Below are 20,711 nucleotides of genomic sequence, written 5' to 3' on the forward strand. Positions count from 1 at the left end.
ATATAATATTACATAATTGTTTAAATTTAATTTTTAATAAAAGTCTAAAATATTAAACTAAAAGTAATATATATTTTAAAAATAATATAGATAAATTCAAAACATGTTTGAATTAGTCATTTATAAATATAAAATAATTTATGTAATATTTATTTAAATGATTATAATTATTTATTTTAATAAGAGCTGATATTATCCTAAACTATAACCAACATGTCTATGTAATCTTGAAAAAAAAATCAACCTCAAAAATCAAGTGTCGGTAATAATAAAATTAACAATTAATTTAAATATTTTTGAGTTACAATCTCAATGGTAATTATAATATATATAAATTATTGAAAATTTAAATATAATATTTATAATAAAACTCGAAAAAATTAAAAGTTTTAAACATAGAGAAAGTGCAGTAATCATTTTTTGTTTTAACTTAAATCCACAGCAAGATCTCCCACCCGCTATTTCCACGCGCTTATCCTCACGTTCGGAAGTCACACCCCTCGCTAATCATTCTATTTAATTTTCAAGAATTAAAAAAGTAAAAAAGCCGCTTAGAAAAAAAAGCGAGTCAAACGGTAAAAACAACCACCAAGGAACCAGGGCTAATGAGAGATTGCCACGTAAACAAGCGACAGTGAAAATCGTGGGCCAGGCCTGACGTGCAAGATCCAAACGGTGTCGTTTCATCCTGCTTCCGGCTTTGTAACAGCAAGATTTGGAGGGAAAAACGATAACGACAGATTAATTAATCAATCAACCAAAAGGAAATGCGAAGAAATAAATAAATAAAAACTAATATTAATTAATTAATTAATTTCACAAATCAAAATTGCTTTGCTTTGTTTTTGTTTTTGTTTTTTTTTTCAATTTTATATATACAACGCCGAAATTCCTATTCTCTCCTTCTCTCTCTTCCTCTTCGTTTCTCTCTCTTTTTCTCCTGTCGCTTTTTCGCCGGAAAATTGCGTCAGCGATCGCTGGTGAATTGCCGTCATTAAAAGAAAGCGTTTTTTATCTACAGCAAGGTATCATTTTCGTTCCAAGCTATTATCTCGTTTAAAAAATCTGAAATTTGTTTCTTTTTTTAAAATTCATTTTGGTTTTCTGTTTCTTTGTTCTGGGAATTCTTTATAGATCTGGCTGATGGGAGGGATTTAGTTTTGTTATGTTGTTTTTATGGATATTGTTTTGAATTTGTGGGAAAGGATAGGAATTTAGGGTTCTGTTTTTATTTTGATGGAAGAGCGGATGAGATCTGGTGAGCATTCTGGGATTATGGTAAAGAATAGGAGCCAATCAGGATGTTTGATTGTAAGGAAGAAAGGTGATGGTTTGGGTGGGGGCGGCTCTGTGGGGATCAGAAAGGTTTATGAATCTAAAAAAGAGAAGAAGAGGCCTAGGATGATTATGAGTGATTCGGGTTCTAGTGATGAACTAGTGATGCCACCTCGAAGGAGGGCTGGGCCGAAATCTCCTCAATTTTGGAATGGTTCAGCTGTTTATGAAGAAAGTGAAATTGGTGGGAAGAGGAATAGAGAGGAGAAAATAAGGCTTAGTGAGGATGGTTTTATTGAGAGGAATGGGGAGGATTTGAGTGAGAGTGAGAGTGAGAGTAAGAGGAATAGATTAGATGTGTTTGACTTTGATGAGTATGACAGACTTGAAGAGGAGATGATTATGAGGAGGAACCGATTTAATTATGGTGTAGAAGAGATTGGAGATAGGAGATTGTTTGGTTCAATGCCTGCAGTTGCTCGTAGGAGTATTGAGAGAGAATGTGAGAGTGGTCCGAGCAATAATGCCTTTCTTGAGAAGAAGAAGAAGAAGAAGAAGAAGAAGAAGAAAAATGATTTGTACTTTGATAAGAGTGATGGAATGAGCTGGGGTGATCATGATGATATTAGGAACAAGTTTAGGAAGGATAGGGATGGTGGTCGGCTGCATTACCCCTTGTTGAGGGAGAGGTATATGGCTGATTCAGATGAAGCTATCAGGCTTCAAGGAAAAAATGGTGTTTTGAAGGTAATTGTGAACAAGAAAAAGAAGGTGGGTGAACCTCTGAAGAATGTTGATCGCTTGGACGCTGAGGAAGCCCGCAGTGATTCAAGGATTGATGATACAGTTAGGATGAACTTGCATGTTCATCCGCCCTTGTACTCTGAGACGAAAGTTCTTGAGGAACCCGTTTCACTTGCTAGGAAAGAGAAAAAGAAAATGAATTTACTAAAGACACCGGCAACTGGGAAGAATAAGGTTTCTGAATGGGATTCAGATGATAGCAATACATCTCTGCAGCTAGGATCAAAGAACATGGAAGCTTCTAACTCAAAAAAGAGGGTAAGTAGCAAAGAGGAAAAAACACAAATAGAGTCGCTTCTGCCTACCAGAAACAAAGAAGGAAAAATTAGGCGAGGATGTGGCACAGAGAAACAGAAATTACGTGAACGAATAAGGGGGATGCTCCAGGAAGCAGGCTGGACAATAGATTATAGACCAAGGAGAAACAGGGACTACTTGGATGCGGTGTACATCAATCCTGCTGGAACTGCCTACTGGTCCATCATCAAGGCATATGATGCACTTCTAAAGCAGCTAGATGAGGAAGACGAGGGCAAACCTGGTGGAGATAGTTCTGCATTTACCCCATTATCAGATGAAGTACTCAACCAATTAACCAGGAAAACACGAAAGAAGATGGAAAGGGAAATGAAAAAGAAGCAAAGATATGACAGTGAGAGTGAGAATGCACAAGAAGCTGTTGCTCGGAAATCTTCAAGTACCAGGCATGAAGATGAGAGTATGGATAGCGCGATTCATGAAGAGAAACTAAGTTCCTTCTTTAAGCCTGGTAAGTCATCCAAAAATGGTGCCTTAAGCGCAAACACAAAAGGTCAAAGTTCTCTTCATGTGCCTGATAGCTATGAAAACCCATCCTCTACATCCAATTCTCATCTTATTCGTGGAAGAAAAAGCAGAAAACTTGGCAGATGCACATTGTTGGTACGTGGTTCCAATGCAGGTCTGAGTTCAGAGGGGGATGACTTTGTTCCATATTCTGGGAAAAGAACACTGCTTTCCTCACTAATTGATTCTGGAGAAGTTGAGTTGAGCCAAAAGGTGCAGTATATGAACCGTAGGAGAACAAAAGTTTTGCTAGAGGGATGGATCGCTAGGGATGGTATCCATTGTGGTTGTTGTAGTAAAATCCTCACAGTTTCAAAATTTGAGATTCATGCTGGAAGCAAATTGCGCCAGCCATTTCAGAATATATACTTGGACTCTGGTGTTTCTCTCCTTCAGTGCCAAGTAGATGCCTGGAACAGACAAGAGGAGTCTGAGCAGATTGGTTTCCATTCTGTTGACGTTGATGGTGATGACCCCAATGATGATACTTGTGGCATTTGTGGAGATGGTGGGGATCTAATCTGTTGCGACAGTTGCCCCTCAACATTTCATCAGAGCTGCTTAAATATAGAGGTATTTCTGCATTGTTTGTGCATCTGCTATACAGTGTTTTAATTTACAAATGGCGGTTGTTCCTTTGTTTTTTCTTTTTCCTACAAGTTTTACTTGTAAACTTCTAGGTCAATGCGTGCTTTGGAGTTGAAGAGATTTTTGTGAGTGTTGAATATAGGGGATACATGAGGCCAGGGGCAACAGAACTCTAGTTCAAGGATCTTGGGCACTTAAGTTTAAATGGACAATTTATTCATTTTCTCCATCTCTCCCCCCTCCCTGGCCCATGTCCAACCCTCTTCTTGCTCCCTTTTGAGAAACAGCGGCTGTGTTACTTGAATAGAGTCAATTACTCAAGTTAGATCTAGTATCCTGGTGTTAATACAATTTCTTCCTTTAAACATAATTGTTACATTCATTTTTAAGGTTTTAGTTACTGAGCTTATGGCTAGGGTCCTAAATATTTTTAGTGTCAAACAAAATTTAAGGATATTCTTAAACTTCCTTTGATTGACATTGGACATGTAATTTTAGGCGGACACATGAAGGCTTGTCTTTTTTCCTTCTTTTTTTTTTTTTAACTTTAGAAGCGCACCTTTTCTTGAATTTTTTTTCTGGCTGACTTTTATTAAGACGTTCCTCAGTTGATATCAGCAATGTTTTGGTTCTTATGCTAGAAATGCTTGTCAGTGGCATAATGCTGTTCCCAGAAATGATTGTGTTGTTAAAACATAGTTGTAATGTTGTATGCATAACTTGTTTTTATCCTATTATTTAAAAAGCATTGGCTTTTAGTTGTTTTCCAAAAAATGAAGTGAAAAATGACTTCTCCTGGTCATATTATTTGCTTCTTCTATTTTTTTGAATCAGTTCTCCTAGTAGAAAGCTTGCTCTTTTGGACCTTTTGTGCTTGTTGACTGATACTGTTTAGTAGTTGTCACAAACTTAGCTTCTTCATGCTAACTTATACTGCTTAGCAATTGAATACAAACTTAGCTTAACTTGCTTTTTATACACATACACTTCTGCAGTTTTTACCAGCGGGTGATTGGCACTGTCCAAATTGCACATGCAAATTTTGTGGTAATGGCAGTGACATTGCTCAAGAGGATGATTTAATTGATTATGCAATTCTCTCTTGCAGCCTGTGCGAGAAAAAATGTACTGTTTTCTTGTTTTTGTTTTTCTCAACTCTTGAAGTTTCAAGTTTCTGCATGGCTTACTCGATTTCTTTTCAGTAATGTTTTGATCATTTGCACTATTGCAGACCACAAATCATGCATGGAATTGACAGAGGAGCATCATATTGATTCCAACAGTTTAGTTCTTCCTTTTTGTGGACAGACATGCAGAGAGGTAATGTGCTTTTCTTCTATTGGCATTGTGATGCTGAATATTTTGTTTACAAGTTAAACCAAAAGTTAGGGGAAATCTATCGGAGAAGTGAACATGCCCTTTAGAAACCATCTTTAAAAGATGTTAAACCTGTTTTATATCTTGCATTATGTTGTAGAGAAGGCAGAATGTTTGTCAGAAAGTATTTTGGTTTTATTCATGACATGATGATATTGACACATTGTTGATATGCTTGTGGCTAACCAAAAATATTATTATGAACTCTATTGAGGATGAAATGTTCTTTGCATGTTATGTTCACTTTTTTGGTAATATTTTTTAACAGAAAACGGTTCGTCTAGGGTTGTAATGTGTTTTCTGGTATTGTATATTATGGCATTTGACATTTGACGTTGGAATTTGTTTTTCTATTTTGCCCCTTAATCTTTTCATGCCTCTGAATCCCTCCTCTGTATTTGGGTATCATTAGTTGTTCTTACAAATGTACAATGTTGGTAAGACAACAATATTCCTGTGTCACTGTAGGTAACTGTAGAGCTGTTGTCATGAAGTGTAGTAATAAATTTCCTATATTTTGTATGCGGTGCTTCATTTCTATTATAGTATTATTAAAACAGAAAGGTTGTGTTTCAGGTGTGTAATATATGTTAATCTGGTAGATTTATCTTAGGTTATATCATTTGATTAGGAATTTGTTTTTTAGGTTTTTTCCCTTACTGATTTGATGCATTCTGAATGCCTAGTTTCTATCTCCTCTTCTTCTATAGGGTTTGTTCTAGTTTGTGTTGTCTATTTTTTTTTCTATTATATTATGAAGGGATGTCAGATATGTGAAGGCACATGTTCAGAAATGTGTTTGTTGTTCCTACAGCTGTTTGAGCATTTACAGAAGTATCTAGGGGTCAAACATGAGCTAGAAGCAGGATTTTCATGGTCTCTTCTTCAAAGAACAAATGCAGATTCCGATACAATTGCCAGGGCACTTCCACAGAGGGTGGAATGCAATTCTAAACTAGCTGTTGCACTGAATGTGATGGATGAATGCTTTTTGCCCATTGTTGACAGGAGGAGTGGGATCAACTTAATCAATAATGTTGTTTATAACTGTGGGTAAGCATTTGATACTGATTTTAAAGTGGTATTTGTTTCATTAGTTTTTTCCTTAATATTGGCATGTTGCTAGTAGCTGATTGCACTTGAATTACTTTGTCTTTTGGATTAATTTTTATTCTTAAGTATGAACATTGTATTATGTGTTTGCAACCACATTTATGATCCATTTATTGCATTTCTTGTCAGATTATGGATGTACTTCCGGCAAACTGTTTGATAGTTATACTGTGACGGTATCCCGTGTTTTTCTGTATTATAACAATTTTCTGAAAGGATCCTAGGGATAAACCTCATACTTAACTGGTTTTTGAACTGTAGTTTTACAGTTTAAAGTTACATCGAGCTCTTGTTTCTGTTATGATTTCAGTTAATATTTCTATCCAGTATCACTTTCTGCTTGGATAACATATCGAGTATTCTTCTGTACTCTGTTTGTTTGTACTTTTTGTCTTGCACATCAATTTTCTAACCATTTGCAAATGCTACTTTTTATCTTTAAAGGTCCAACTTCAACCGACTGAACTATAGCGGCTTCTACACTGCTATTCTGGAGAGAGGTGATGAAATAATTTCTGCAGCATCAATCAGGTACACGATTTTTTGGCATACTATGCTACTCTTTTCTCTCCTTGCAGCTATTTATCATCTTGGTTATATCCTTCATATAAATGCTTACCAATTTGATGTCTTATTGCCCTGTTTAGGTTCCATGGAACTAAACTGGCAGAGATGCCATTCATTGGCACTCGCCATATATATAGGCGCCAGGGAATGTGTCGTCGTCTTTTCTCAGCTATTGAGTTGGTAAGCTGTGAGGAGTACTTCATATAACATATTATATTTCTGTATTATTTATTTCTTATTGTCCTTTAGCTTAAATGTGTCGTCATCTTTTCGTGTTTGGAGGCTCTCTGCTCTCTCAGGGTTGAGAAACTAGTCATTCCTGCAATTGCTGAACTTACACATACATGGACTTCAGTTTTTGGTTTCACTCCTGTAGAGGAATCACTCAAGCAAGATATGAGATCCATGAATATGCTAGTTTTCCCTGGTATAGATATGCTGCAGAAGCTACTTCTGGAGCAGGGAAACACGAAAACAAACTTGACTGCTGCTACAGGTTTTTAGTTAATGCAACCGTTGCCATTGTTTTAAGTTATGTTTATTCATTGCTCTTTTAACTTGTCAAATTTTGTTCATGTAGGTAAGAAGCAAACTGAATCGGGATCTACGGAATGTATCGCACCTGAGGTGGCTAACAAATTTAAACCCAGTTCCTTGTTTGGGCATGATACTGAATCTGCAGCTGCAGATTCAGATTCCCAGTGTCCGAATGTTTCTATCAATGATACTTGTGGGACTAGTGGTTCCTTGGATGCATCAGTTGAACCTAATGAATCTGCGATGAATAGTAGACCTAATGTTAACCCTAGCTCAATCCACGATGCCGACGAGACAGAAATTAAGGCAGGATTGGATTCTCCAGCAGAAAATAATACTCAGTCTTGTATGAAGGGTATGGATGATACAAGCGTACGTGTTATTGGAACTCAAGTCACAACCTCTGATAACGGAACTGATTCACTGTCAGGGGACAAGGCAGCTGAGTCTGCTTCGGAGAACAAAAACCATGCGACCTCCTCTACAGACGATAGTGCAGTAGACATGGGAAATCAAGCAGTATTAGACTCTCCAATCCCAAAAAGTACTCCATCCTGTGAAGAGGTTGATACGGATGCCGCTGCCCTAGCTTCTACTTCTGATGTCAAAACTGAGCTCATGGTTGAAGAGACTATTTGTACCAATTCTGAATCAGGGAAATAATCTTCTGTCGATATCTCTTCTTGTTTTATGATGAAAGTCGTGACGCTCAAGAGAGAGGGGGAAAAGAAGATAGAATTAGATCCTTCTCCTGATGAAGATGACATTCAATCTTCAAAATGAAGTGAGAACAGTAATGTTCATCCGGTCGATAACGTAGCTGTTTCTGATGAACTCGAAGTCCGAGTTTGAGTTGAGAAAACCACCACGCTTGCTGATGATTCCTAGCAGAGTCTGCTTCCCCTGAGAAAATCATTAATCTCTGGTGCAAGTATACCCCAAGTTCTGATCCATCAGGTATGGAAAATAAATCAGCATTGGGTCTCTGGCAATCAAGATTCTACTTTCCGAGGAGCGTGATGTGTGTAATTCTTTTATAATGGGGGCAGCTCAGCCCCCCACTGAAAATCATTTTTAACTTTTTGGGTCTATTATGTAATTACTACAAATTTGAGAAAATAATTTTAACCTTTTTCTCTCCCACAAATTTTAAATTGGATAAATTCCATAACTGGTAATCAAGACTTTTTGAAATTTCTGTAGGGGGTATTTTCTTTCACGGGAGGTAATGGGACTTTGATTTGTTGGAATGTCTTCTTTATAAATTAATTTAGTGGCACAATTCAGTAATTTCATTTACTTTGTTGAGTACACTTTTAGATAAAATATAGAATTGTTTCAACTCATTTAATTAAGCTTGTTTTTCTAGTAAATAATTTTAATTTACTTCAAATTTAATTAATTATTATTGGCAAATAATTTTATATTAAAATTAATTGAGTTCCAATAAAGTTATGAAATACTTAAGTCAAATATTAAATTACTCTCTTAATAGCTCGATAAATACTTAACCAACTTTAGCTGAATTGTTTGATTTCATGCCATTGTAGAATTAGGTTATTTTTATTTATTACCCCATTTAACTATTAGAATAGTTTATCTTCAATTTGATTAAATATAAAATTAAATAATCCTTCCAACTATGTTTGATAAATAATATTAATATTAAAATGTGTATCTTTTTAAAAATTTAAATTTTAGTTTTTATTTTTTTTATTTTTTAGAATTTAATATCTCTATTTTTTACATTTTAAAATTTAAATTCAATGTTCGTCATAATATTTTTTAAATTACATAACTATTAAATGAATATTTTTTTTTAAATGTCAAAAAAAAATAAAAAATATTTAACAATGTCCTACAATTGAAAATAAATTTTAAAATCTAAAAAGTAAATGACTAAATTTATATATATATATAAGAATTAAATTTTAAAATTTTAAAATATTTTAACCTAAAAACAAATATTAAGTTTTAGTTTGAAAAATCATAATTAACGACGCCGTATCTGTTTTCGCCCTGCCATCCGTCTCTGTTTGTATTTTCTTCCCACTCCCCCTCTCTCTCAGAGCATCAACAAATGGAGCTTTCCATTTCTTCTCGCCTACTCAACACCTCCTCCGCCGCCGCCGCAACTGCGCTACTAAAATCCAAGCCCAGAGTTCATCATAGACATACCTCAATCCCTCTTCTTCCTCTCAAACACCTATTCTCCCCTCTCACTTTGAAACAAATGAGTAGCAATTCCCAGTCAACGCTTTCTTGTTCCTCTCTTCCCCAAAACAACACCCCTCCTGCCCCATCTTCCCCTTCAACCGCATCAGGTAAATCAAACCCAAACCCCAAATACCATAAAGATCATTAGATTTAATTTATCTCATCATTTTTTTTTTGAATCTCTTGGGGAGTGGATTAGGTCGGATTGGAGAAGTGAAAAGGGTAACGAAAGAGACGAATGTGTGGGTTAAGATAAACTTGGATGGCACCGGAGTTGTTAATTCTAGTACAAGCATTCCCTTTCTCGATCATATGTTGGATGTATGCTTCTTTATTTTTTCCTATTTTCCCTTTTTTGGATTGAATTTTTTTTATGAGGTTCTAATTGATTTACTTTCGTGGTTTTTCTAATCTTAGCAATTAGCCTCTCATGGTCTGTTCGATGTGCACGTCAAGGCTACTGGCGACATTCATATTGATGATCATCACACCAATGAAGATGTTGCCCTTGCTCTTGGGACGGTGTGGTTTTTTCCCCCCTGCATTTTACATGAATTTTATTACTGAAATCATCCAGGAAGAATGGACACCTCAATTTCTTGCAAGTTTTGTGAATATCATATTAGTTTATGTCAGCAGTTCAAGATTTTGATTTGCATTGCTTAGTGAGTTATCTGTCTCCTTTCAGGCATTGCTTCAGTCACTTGGTGATCGTAAAGGGATTAACCGGTTCGGTGATTTTTCAGCTCCTCTCGATGAAGCATTGATACATGTTTCACTGGTATGACATTGCATTGCATGGTTATTTCTTAAGCATGATCTTATGATTCTATTTGAAACTCAAAACTGTTGATTTCTGTTTTGACTCCAATATATTTCCTGATATTAGATGTATAGGTTCAGTGCTTAATCCTAAGGCTTAATCCTTGAACTTTATAATGTGGCATGATAATATGATGGTTCTATGAAATGTTATTGAATTTATGCGAATGTAATTCTTCAGAAAACCATGTTTCATAGTGAATGTTCAAATTCATAACGATGCTAATTTCTGTATTGTGTTTGTCCTAGGATTTATCTGGCCGACCGCATTTAAGTTATGATTTAAACATTCCCACAGCAAGAGTTGGAACATATGACACTCAGGTAATACCTCATTCTTCGTATTCTTCTGGTACAACAATATCTGTTTTGCCGACTACAGGGGAAACTTGTCAATGGGGTTTCATCGTTTTATATTCCTTTCTTAAGCGGGTAGCTTCCGTATTATTGCTTGTTTTCGAAATATATTAATGCTGAATTTCACCGACACATTCTTAAAATCTAATATTCACAGTTAGTGGAGCATTTTTTCCAGTCATTGGTCAATACTTCTGGCATGACACTACACATAAGGCAGGTAGTAATACGCTCATCCTTAAAGGAACTCTTGTTCCTACTAAATTCATGCTTGTACAAGTTCTTTTTCAGAGCTTTAATTGCTCTTTTATAGTACTGCTAAGAAATTTTGCAAGTAATTGAGCTTAAGCACATATGTTAGCTAATCAATCAGCCATATCGTTCTTTTCATATTTACAGCTTGCTGGAAAAAATTCGCATCATATAATCGAGGCAACCTTTAAGGCTTTCGCTAGGGCTCTTAGGCAGGCAACAGAGTACGATCCACGTCGCCTTGGGACTATACCGAGGTTCGGTTCCCTGCTATTCTCATCAACTAAATGCAGATCCTTATACTTATCACACCCTTTCTAAAGTAGATTTCCAGTTTTTAATAGTTAAGATAGTTATTATGTTGCATTAGTTTTTTGTTGTACTAATCATATAGATTATAGGGGCATATTTGATTGATTTCAAAAGTAAATTTCTTGATTAAATGAGTTCATTGGTTTCAAGGAAGAATCTAAAGGGGCAGGCAGGGCTTTGTCCCCCTTGGATAAGATGGTGAAATTGTGTTTCTGGACCCTCTTGAAAATTAGCAATTTGATTTTTATCCTGACCCCAACCAAAAATTTCTGGACCCTCTTTAATTTATTCATAATTTCATAATCACATCCCATTTCATGATACAAATGTGCTTCCATTATTCTAAAGTTGTGAGCCATTTGCCTTATGCAGCTCAAAAGGAGTTCTATCAAGATCTTGATATTTTCCTTGGATGTTTATTTTAGTTTGAAGTTTTGGGTCTTTGAGAAATTAAGATGTGAGGCTCAAAAGTGTTGCTTTGGTTTTTTGGTTTTTTGGTTTTTTGGTTCCCCTCTTAATATTCCATGAACATGAATTTGTATTAGAAATTACAAAGTATTGTAATTGGAATTCCCCCTATTTTGTATGTCATGAATCATGATGATGAACTATGCTTTATTTTTAGAGTAATTTGCATTGAACCAATGTTATGCTGGGCAGTTTATTTATATAAACATAATGGTTTTTTAAAGAAAATTACAAAAATACTAGGAAATCGGTATTATTTAGGAAGAGATTTATTACGCAACTTACACATTCATGGTGCGGTTAAAAAATAAATTTTATTAAAAATTCACATGGTTACAATGGCAAAATTAATTGTCTATCATGCTTGGTGTTTAAGGTTCTAAGTCTTAGTATAATTAAATTTTTTTATTAATTTATTGTATAAAAATATTTGTATATGTGAGGATAATTTAGTAATTTTATAACTGAATTAATGTTCGATTAATTCATAATGTTAATTCCGTAAAATATTTAATATAAGTATGGATAGATTAAGAATCACATAATGAGGGTAAATTATATACGTAAGCATAATTTAATAATTTCATCCTCGGTTGATTCACAATAAAAGATAGATTGATAAATTAAGAACCGCGTAACCAGGGTTTTATATATATTTTTCTCTGGAGGGCGGAGGGAGAGTGGGCATTAGGCAAAGATCAGTCGCGCCACAGGAATAGAGGTTTCAAATAAACCACGTCTGACCTCATTAGTGGTTCACTTGTTTGGTCGAATGAGGTACAATTACCTATAAATAGAGGCTGGGTTTGAGCCTGGCCACGGCCTGAAATTTTCTACAAGTTCTTTTTCAAGCCCATTCTGATCGGGTTTAGACGGGCTTAAAAAGCCCATTTTATTCCAAAAAAATAAGATATTTTTATGATTAAAATATATTATTTTAAAATAGTAATTTGTTGTAGTCCGACCGGAAATTGCCTTTTCCAAGGCCTGGTCCACCGGGCCAGCAGGTAGCCCAGGCCTTGTACATATCTAGCTGTAAAGGTATCATCAATGATATATGAGATAACGAGTTCAAGGTGGCATGTTTTAATATTATTATGTTTCTTTTCACATGGTTCACTTGAAATTGGGTGGGCATCTGTCTCTTACTGATAAAATGTTGATCTTTTTCATGCTTAGATCATTCACTCATTGTAGGCATTCCATGGTCTGTTTCTTGTGCTCAGATTCTTGCATGCTTAAATCATCCGTTGTAAAATTATAAAACCACTAGCAGCATATGGAAACCTCCTGCTCTTCAATCCAGGCATTATGAATAAATTTATCTCATTTTCATCTTCCTTAGAACTATGCTTTTCACCTGTCGAAATTCAAGTTCTAGATTGAAATATGTAGGTGGTTGGCTGGATGTGTGCATGCCATTGTGTTACTATTTGGTGCCAACCAGTGAATCCCAAATAAGTGAGCCCGTACATGTTTTGGCTTGCACCATGTGAGTGTTTTAACATCTTGTCAGCAGCCATTGTCTGTGCAAAAACCTTTTGAGGGGTCTTATGTTAGGAGTAGAAAACACAGTTACTAGAGTTGTCTACTGCTGAATCTAGAAGATGCTTTCTATGGCTAATATCAACCCTGGTAGAGAAGGTCATCTGGGTATTATAGTGGTCAAATCTGCCGGTGATCAGTCGGGCCTGAAGGATGCTATCAGGTTTGCTGAATGTTTTGAGAAGGAACCCCATGGCCAGAAAAGTTGGTCCCATATACAGCCATTGACACTAGGCAAGGAAGGATATATGATTAGTCTCATGAAGGTGAATGAGAGGACTGGAGAGAAAAAAAAGGACCTTTTATGGAATCTTGGAACAGTTGCTGGTCCAGATAAGGTTGATTTTGATATGAGGAAGAGGTGTATGATTGAAAATCAGAGAGTAGTAAATTCTGGCCAACATCGCAAAGTACAACTATTTAATCCTGTGAATAACTGGTCCATAGATTTCTATCAAAAGAAAACTGGTCCGTAGATATTCCCATTTCATGGTGCTGTAAGAAAATGAGTTTCTCGGTCGTGTTGTTTTAATGGATGACATTATTAGGTGTTAGACTTGAGTTGCCAAAAACATATAGCTCGTTTTATCAAGGTTAAGGTATTAGATCTTGGACTGTGAACTAGCAGCTGAGTCTGTGGAGATTTCGCAATTTTGCATATATTATGGTGGGATTGTGACCAAAATCCTTTATGATATCTAATCAATTGATGACAGTGGCATGGTTAGCTTTACTACCACATGGCCTTTATACTCTCTTTTTTTTTTTTTTTCAATTATCATGGTAGACATGATAATTTTCCATGTATTTATGTTGGGACTATGATATTTTTAAAAGTTATTTTTTGTGTATTGTGTTAAAAGAGTGAACAATAATGCAAATCAAGAGTTTAAGTTTGTCTTCACTATTGTGTTCTTCCATGAAAGAAGAATGAAGAGCAGGTATGGCTTTGGTTATTGGGTGTGGATGCTTAGGATTTTTTTGGATGGCCAAATGGCTAATGGTTTAGGCTGATGATATGATCTGGCTTTGTTTGCATTGTACATAAAATCTATACTTTTGATTATTGTATTCCTATGCCAACTTCCATTCTTTCATTATTTATGAAGTAAATAATGATACTATTTATGTTTATTCATGTGAATTAGTAGTCCTTTCACCATCATCCAGTCATTGAAATCAACAATGGGTGGTGGTGGTGAATGGATATGGATTTGAGAATCAGCAATGCCAATGAAAGGGGCAGGGCGGCCTTGAAAATGGGATCCTAGCACTAATTAAGGGCATGTTGTCAAAAAGCCTAGTAACACAAATACTAGCCAGAGTGGATTGGGTAAAAATCTCATATTGGTCTTATACTAAGAGTTAAATTGTATTAGTCTTATACTAAAAGTTAAATTGTATTTTGCCCTCTCTACTAAAAAAGGGGTAAACTAATATTTGTACATTAGATCAAATAGCAAATTAGTCATGTCTAATAAAAATTTTATTCGTTTGTATTGTTAAAAACTGACGTGATTGATTAAATAATCATATACACGCCACGTGTGCTTCATACCGATGTACAGGACTAGTTTTCTACTAGTCGAAATAGATAGAATTTTTAACAGAATGATCAGTTTGCTCTTAAGTCTGATGTATATGGACTAATTGACTCAATTTTTAAGTAGAGTGAGTAAAATACAATCCAACTCCTAGAACAGAAGACTCCATAATAATTTCATTCTAATTAAAATATAAAAGCTCAAGTATGCTTGTAAATTATTTGAGTCATGTATTAAGGTATTAGAATTTGATCATTAACTTAGGGTGAGCTTGGATGGTCGATGTGTTTACCTGTATTTTTTGTGAAAATAACGATGGTGGTGAGATTAGATATTATAGCGATACTGTAGTATGAGATAAAAAGTAAGCTAAATATACCGAACCACCCATTCAAAGAAGGGTTAACATATACGAAAGTACCTAAATTTGACAACTTTTACCTACTTGTTACATCAACTTAATATTTATTTATATACTTATTAAAATAAGTTGATATGACATTGACGATTAATAACAATATGACACATAATAACAGCATATTTTGACATGTGAGAAAATTTTTTTAATAAATTTTAAATATTTTTTATTATCACATCATCATATTAATGTTAATGAAGTACTTAAAAAATATTAAAAAAAATTACAATTTTCAAATTTAAATATCAACTAAGTTAAAAAAAAAGTTTATGACTTAGAAGCATATATAAATTGGGTGAAGAATGAAGAGAGAAGAGGTAGTGGAATTGGACAGTGATTAGCAAGAAGAAGATGAATGGTAGTAGCATGATAAGTCATGAAAATGGAGGGATTTCCAAACCTATTTAACCAAGCAAGCAATCTCAAAAAAAAAATCAAAAAAATTTGAACCAACCATGTCTTATCATTGTCACATCTTCAAATATCATTGTCATTCTCGCATGTAAACACCAACTGGGGGCGGTTCGCATGGAACATTACATTTAACCCTTTTATATTTATTTCTTTCCTACAAATTAGGAATTATCATTTTTATGTTTTGAAATGAAAATTATAATTATTAAAGTCACAACATTTGATTTGGTGTTGAGGGGTCGAAAGTAAAAAAAAATGGGGTTATAATAATAAAAATATAATTTTATTTTAATAATTTAATTTTTATTATTTTTATTATTTTTAATGAGATCAAAATATAATTTTATCTTTATTAATTTAAATTTTTAAAAATTTTAAATAATTTTTTTTATTTTAGAGAGAACCGGGATCTTAACAACCTCTTAAGTTACACCCTTATTGTTGAGGTCAACAAAGTATTTCAAGCCTCCTAATAAAAGTATTATAAAAGTTTCTCTATACTTTATCTTTTCTATTTAGAAAATTAATTAATTAATTTTTGTGTATAATAAATTAAATAGTAAATTTATCTCTTTTTTTAAATTTTATTTATTTACATTATTAAAAATTGAAAGACAATGACATGTGACATTTTTAAAACACGAATAAACTAATTTATTATTTTTTGAATATAAAAATTAAATATAATTGAATCTCGGGTATTCACTGGAATTGTAATACTCAAGTAGAGTAATTAGGCTTTATTCGAAGGATATTTCTAAGCTCTCTGCGGAGTTGATGATAAAGTTTAGTGATACTTAAATATAACAAAATCTAATTTGTGTGATGTTTTGTATAAATAATTATCATATCAAATTTTTAAAAATATTTAACATATTTGTATATATATATATTTTTGAAGCTTTTTTTGAAAAAAATTATTGTAACCCTCCATATTTAAATTCCACCCAATGGGAAACATCATGATAGCCACCCTCATCCTCACGTGTCCAACGTTACACCTTTCCAACCAAGGGTTCCACACGCATAATGGACCCCATCGTCTCTGTCTCTGTTCAATGAACAAACCCATTCTCTTTTTCTCTATAAACATATTTAAGGCTTTTCTTTAAAAAATTTATTTGTTAAAATAAGTTTTTTTAATTATTTTTTAGAATATATTTTTTTATTTACAGGTGTCGAGTTTAATATAACGTTAAATCACCCTAAAAGTGTTTCTTGCATGTCAAGAGTGAAGGACTCTGAAGTATAATCAACTTGGCTCTCTCGGAACGTCAAGTTAAATATTATGAAGTTTAATTATAGATTTTATTTTTCTATATGCTTAAATCAACTCATTTAATATAAAAAAATCAACTTTTTCTCTTATAAATATCCTACACGTTTCTCTTTTCTTCTCTATGAAAGTACTCTCAAACTCTTCAAAAAAAAATTGTTAATTTCTACTTTTTTCGAGATAAAAATGGTTGCTTTTGTGGTAAACTTTTTAATTCAATCTTTTTAATTTTGTATTTATGAAAATATTTTTGAGATTTTTTAAATTAAATATTGATTTTTGTGATATTGTGGATAGCAAAAAAAATAGTTGTTTTTGCTCACTATACTATAAAATTTCTGGAGGTTGATAGATAGTAAACCACTTGAAGAGAGTTACTTTTGATATGGCATCTATGATGACATAGTTCATTATGATATTAGAGTTGCTTTTCGTTTTGTTGGAAAAATGGAAGGAAAAAACTGCATACATTTCATTTTTTATACGAGGAAGTGACTATAATGCTGAAAAATGTCTTTTTAATAATTGACCTTCTAATTAACAAGTAAATTGTAGTTGCAGCTAGTAACATCAACTTGAAGCATGAGTGTGAGTAGTTGTTGGGTCTTATGTCATCTAAAAAAAAGATAGATGAGAACCGGGTGAAATGCACATGATTGGAGAGACGTCTCAAATCAGCCATCCACCTACAGATTCATATGTGAAAGCTTGGATACTTTGAATGCTAAGAGGAATATTGTTGCCAGACAAGTCTTGCAACAAGGTCCATACCATGTATCTACCTTTACTAGAGTATTTTGAGACAATTGATAAATTCCACTGGGGTTCAATGACTCTAATGTATCTGTATAAGGTGCTTTGCAAGATAACTCAATAACCAATCAATGAAATAAATGGTTAGCCCATATCCCTTTCTAACTATGAGAGCTCCCTTTTGATAGAATGTAAATAAATAATTGTATGTAACATCTTAAGATGTATTCAATTATCAATATTTATAAACCCCTATTGCACTACATATTTGGATATATTTAAGAACCATTCAAATCATGTGTGTTATAGAAGAGACTTTACTTGAATGTGAGGAGAAATCGACCAACAAGCCGATGAAGAGATATTTTGATGTTGTATTCACATCAAATGCAACTCATTATTCTTGTTAATGACTAGAATTGCATTTGCATATGTTTGCAATTCCTATGGATGTCATACCTAGATAGAATGATGTTTGCAATCATATTTGGGATAACTTTTGAGCAATATGAGTTATTCAAGGTGCAATGTCCATCATTTATTTCCATATTGTGGAGTGCTGCCACCTTGATTGGGTAAAACAATAGTTTGAGCTCGTGCAAGATATTTTAGGCGACCTATAACACATCGATTTTGTATGATATAATTGAGGGGTAGAAAAACATCAATCAATGGAGTATGTTTTTTACATTCGGAAAAAATGATACCTAATGGCTTAGCCAAATAGGTCATGGGTTATAGTTTTTGGATGATTAATTGGCTGCTAGGATCATCAAAAGTCATCGAGCAGAAAAATGTTAAGGATCACGGAAATGGGTTAAGGCTTTTCACAAACCTAAGCTTTAAAGTTTGTAACTATTGTGACATGGATGACCCGTGACATACATTGTTGTATTTATGTTAGTAGCTTGGATTAATCATTGAGGTTCGTCATTTTTTGTGGCAATAGGGAAATGAGTTGTGCTAAATCTTTTAGGGAAATGTAATATTAATTTTCCTATACTTACATAAATTTTCTTCAATTAGATGTCTTATATAAATTTAACTTTGTATTCACTTTTCTCCTTACTATTTATCCAATGTTTTATCAACATAAACGCTAAAATTGAAAACCTAATTAATGAAAATGAACCATAAAAAAACAATTAAAATGGATTCCTAATTTAATAAAAAGTATTGGCAAATGTTATTGTTATGCCATCACCTCAACTTGGACACGTGGCAACTTTTGAAGCAACTAAAGAGATACTCACGGATGACCCTCCGCCTTATACCATCCAGATGGTTGCTCTATGATCAGCCACCCACAGGAAGGTCATCTATCATTAGCCATCTAGTCGCCTCCTTCCCTTGAGGGAGGCTATCTAAGGATTACTGAAGTCGAGCTACTTATACTACATCTACAAGATAATGTCAGAGTCGTGCACAATAAGAAACCTTAACTCGAGATTGTTGGTAACATGATGCAACTGGACAGGAGACTTCCTACCTATAAGTATCCTATGGCACAAAATAGGAAGGGATCTCATTTTTCCATACTAATAATCCTGGATTACAACAAAACACTGCTTCTTCCTCCTCCTCGTCTTCTCCCGCCTGTTTCTTACTCTCCCCATTGAGAATTTCGACTCTCCGCCTATCATAGGTAAACTAGCCTCATTGCTTTCACTACCATCTCCTTCGTATCTTACCCAGACTGATACCTAGTATCAATAGTTGTAATAAATCAAAATGAATTAATAAAAAAACAAAAAAAAAATGGAAAAATTTTATGTAACAGCTCCAATACCCCCTAAGTCATGAACCGTGTTAAATCAAGAGTAAATATATTAGAATTTGAGAAGGTTATAAGATAGAAGTTATCTTTGTTAGTTGAGGGTGAAGATAGATACAGAGGGTAAATGAAAAGGCTCGCATATTGTGAAAAATAAATCTAAGGTATCAACTAAATTGTAAGAGAGTGAAAAGTATTGGGACAAAAATGAAAAAATTAAGAGTTGAAATGATTAGATTGAATTGAAGGAGAGGATGAGAAACTAAAGGTGAATTTTTTACCAAAATAGGGTGTGACTCATGAATGGTATTGTAGAGAAAGTTTAGGAACTAAATGGTCAATCTATAATTTAGATAGTTGTGACATGTTGATGATTAATGACTAAATTGGTGTAAAATGGTAACGAGTGAAAATATTTTAATATTTATTGTTTTTTATTATTAAATTAATATATATTATTTTAGAATACTTTAGCAAGATGATTATATTCATTCATCTCTCTTCCATTCTCATGCTACTCTCTTTTCTCCACCTTCACAAATTTTATTTTTATTACAATTAGGTCCTTATTCTCGTATCTCTTAAGTATATATAACATACCTAGGTGAATGTTTATGTAAGTAAATAGGAACTAATTGATTCTCACACTTGTGTTTGATGTGCTTTAGTAAGTAAATATAATGTATTATTTCGCATATGAGTTATGGCTTGTGCTTGGAATCATTAGGAATGATTTTAGTATGGTTTGGATGTATTTGAAAATAGAACTTCTAGGTTATCTGTCTCAAGTCTCGAGACATACAAACTTTGAAGGTAAAAATCCTCAGTAATTGAGTCATGTCTCGAGACATAAGCCCCTAACATTAATTAAAAAGATGAATTAAAAAAAACTTGAAAATAATATATTTATTAATTAAAAACATTAATTAAAAATTAAAACAACACAAAATAAAAAATACAAATGTAAGTAGGAGATGAATCGAATTAAGACTCAAGGACAAAACTACTAATATTTAATTATCTAACCAAAAGAATTGATATGTTAAAAGAAAACATGTTTTGTAGAAAGCGTTTTCCACATGTCAGCTGAAAATGCTTCCTCCAAGTAGTGTTTTTTGTTTCTCCCTCCAAAATTGACCTATTTCTCTTATTTAGGAAAAAACGACTTACCTTGCTAAATATGTTTTAAAACTGACATTTTTTTAATTTACTCAGATGTCACACTTTAAAATTATAATTATTATATTTACTTAAAAGATTTATTTATTAGTGTAATTATTATGATTATTATTGTAACACCCCTTAACCCCAAACCGTCACCAGAAGAGGATTATGGAGCATTACCAGAGTTTACAGAATAATTACACACAATTCCATTATTTTCTTATGTTTATGTCAAAGCTGTCTTCTTGAGCAGCAGTCACTAAAATATTTATAACTGGAGCTACGAAACTTCAAATTAAGTTCCGTTAA

At 33.6% G+C, this 20,711-nt stretch overlaps 2 protein-coding genes across 4 annotated transcripts; both read left to right on the forward strand.

Moving 5' to 3' along the window:
* Positions 1-841: 841 nt before the first annotated feature.
* On the forward strand, positions 842-8,381 carry LOC121203419 (uncharacterized). Of its 2 annotated transcripts, none has more exons than XM_041077242.1 (9): positions 842-1,025; positions 1,135-3,477; positions 4,488-4,617; positions 4,724-4,812; positions 5,630-5,922; positions 6,427-6,513; positions 6,630-6,729; positions 6,832-7,045; positions 7,130-8,381. In XM_041077242.1, exons 2-9 carry the CDS (start codon positions 1,237-1,239, stop codon positions 7,747-7,749), a joined length of 3,774 nt encoding a protein of 1,257 aa, XP_040933176.1. In that variant the 5' UTR covers positions 842-1,025; positions 1,135-1,236; the 3' UTR covers positions 7,750-8,381. The 2 variants fall into 2 exon arrangements, with proteins under 2 accessions (XP_040933176.1, XP_040933177.1); XM_041077243.1 differs by having other exon boundaries at positions 5,684-5,922.
* Positions 8,382-9,060: 679 nt separating this feature from the next.
* On the forward strand, positions 9,061-11,632 carry LOC107928419 (imidazoleglycerol-phosphate dehydratase 1, chloroplastic). Of its 2 annotated transcripts, none has more exons than XR_001692611.2 (8): positions 9,061-9,410; positions 9,503-9,624; positions 9,721-9,825; positions 9,992-10,084; positions 10,375-10,449; positions 10,640-10,698; positions 10,882-10,991; positions 11,419-11,632. XR_001692611.2 is itself a non-coding variant. In XM_016859644.2 (8 exons), the coding sequence occupies exons 1-8, from the start codon at positions 9,167-9,169 to the stop codon at positions 11,444-11,446; spliced, it is 840 nt and encodes a 279-aa protein (XP_016715133.1). In that variant the 5' UTR covers positions 9,061-9,166; the 3' UTR covers positions 11,447-11,632. The 2 variants fall into 2 exon arrangements, 1 of the variants encoding a protein (XP_016715133.1); XM_016859644.2 differs by having other exon boundaries at positions 10,640-10,702.
* Positions 11,633-20,711: the final 9,079 nt, after the last annotated feature.

The sequence above is a fragment of the Gossypium hirsutum genome, chromosome A09 (assembly GCF_007990345.1).
Source record: "Gossypium hirsutum isolate 1008001.06 chromosome A09, Gossypium_hirsutum_v2.1, whole genome shotgun sequence".
Lineage (NCBI taxonomy): Eukaryota > Viridiplantae > Streptophyta > Magnoliopsida > Malvales > Malvaceae > Gossypium > Gossypium hirsutum.

Excerpts from the sequence above, each read along its gene's own strand:
- LOC121203419 (XM_041077242.1), top strand. The coding sequence starts at position 1,237 with ATGGAAGAGCGGATGAGATCTGGTGAGCATTCTGGGATTATGGTAAAG. Across the intron at positions 4,618-4,723 it reads CAGCCTGTGCGAGAAAAAAT|ACCACAAATCATGCATGGAA; the intron begins GTACTGTTTTCT and ends GCACTATTGCAG. Across the intron at positions 5,923-6,426 it reads AATGTTGTTTATAACTGTGG|GTCCAACTTCAACCGACTGA; the intron begins GTAAGCATTTGA and ends TTATCTTTAAAG.
- LOC107928419 (XM_016859644.2), top strand. The coding sequence starts at position 9,167 with ATGGAGCTTTCCATTTCTTCTCGCCTACTCAACACCTCCTCCGCCGCC. Across the intron at positions 9,826-9,991 it reads TTGCCCTTGCTCTTGGGACG|GCATTGCTTCAGTCACTTGG; the intron begins GTGTGGTTTTTT and ends GTCTCCTTTCAG. Across the intron at positions 10,085-10,374 it reads CATTGATACATGTTTCACTG|GATTTATCTGGCCGACCGCA; the intron begins GTATGACATTGC and ends TGTTTGTCCTAG.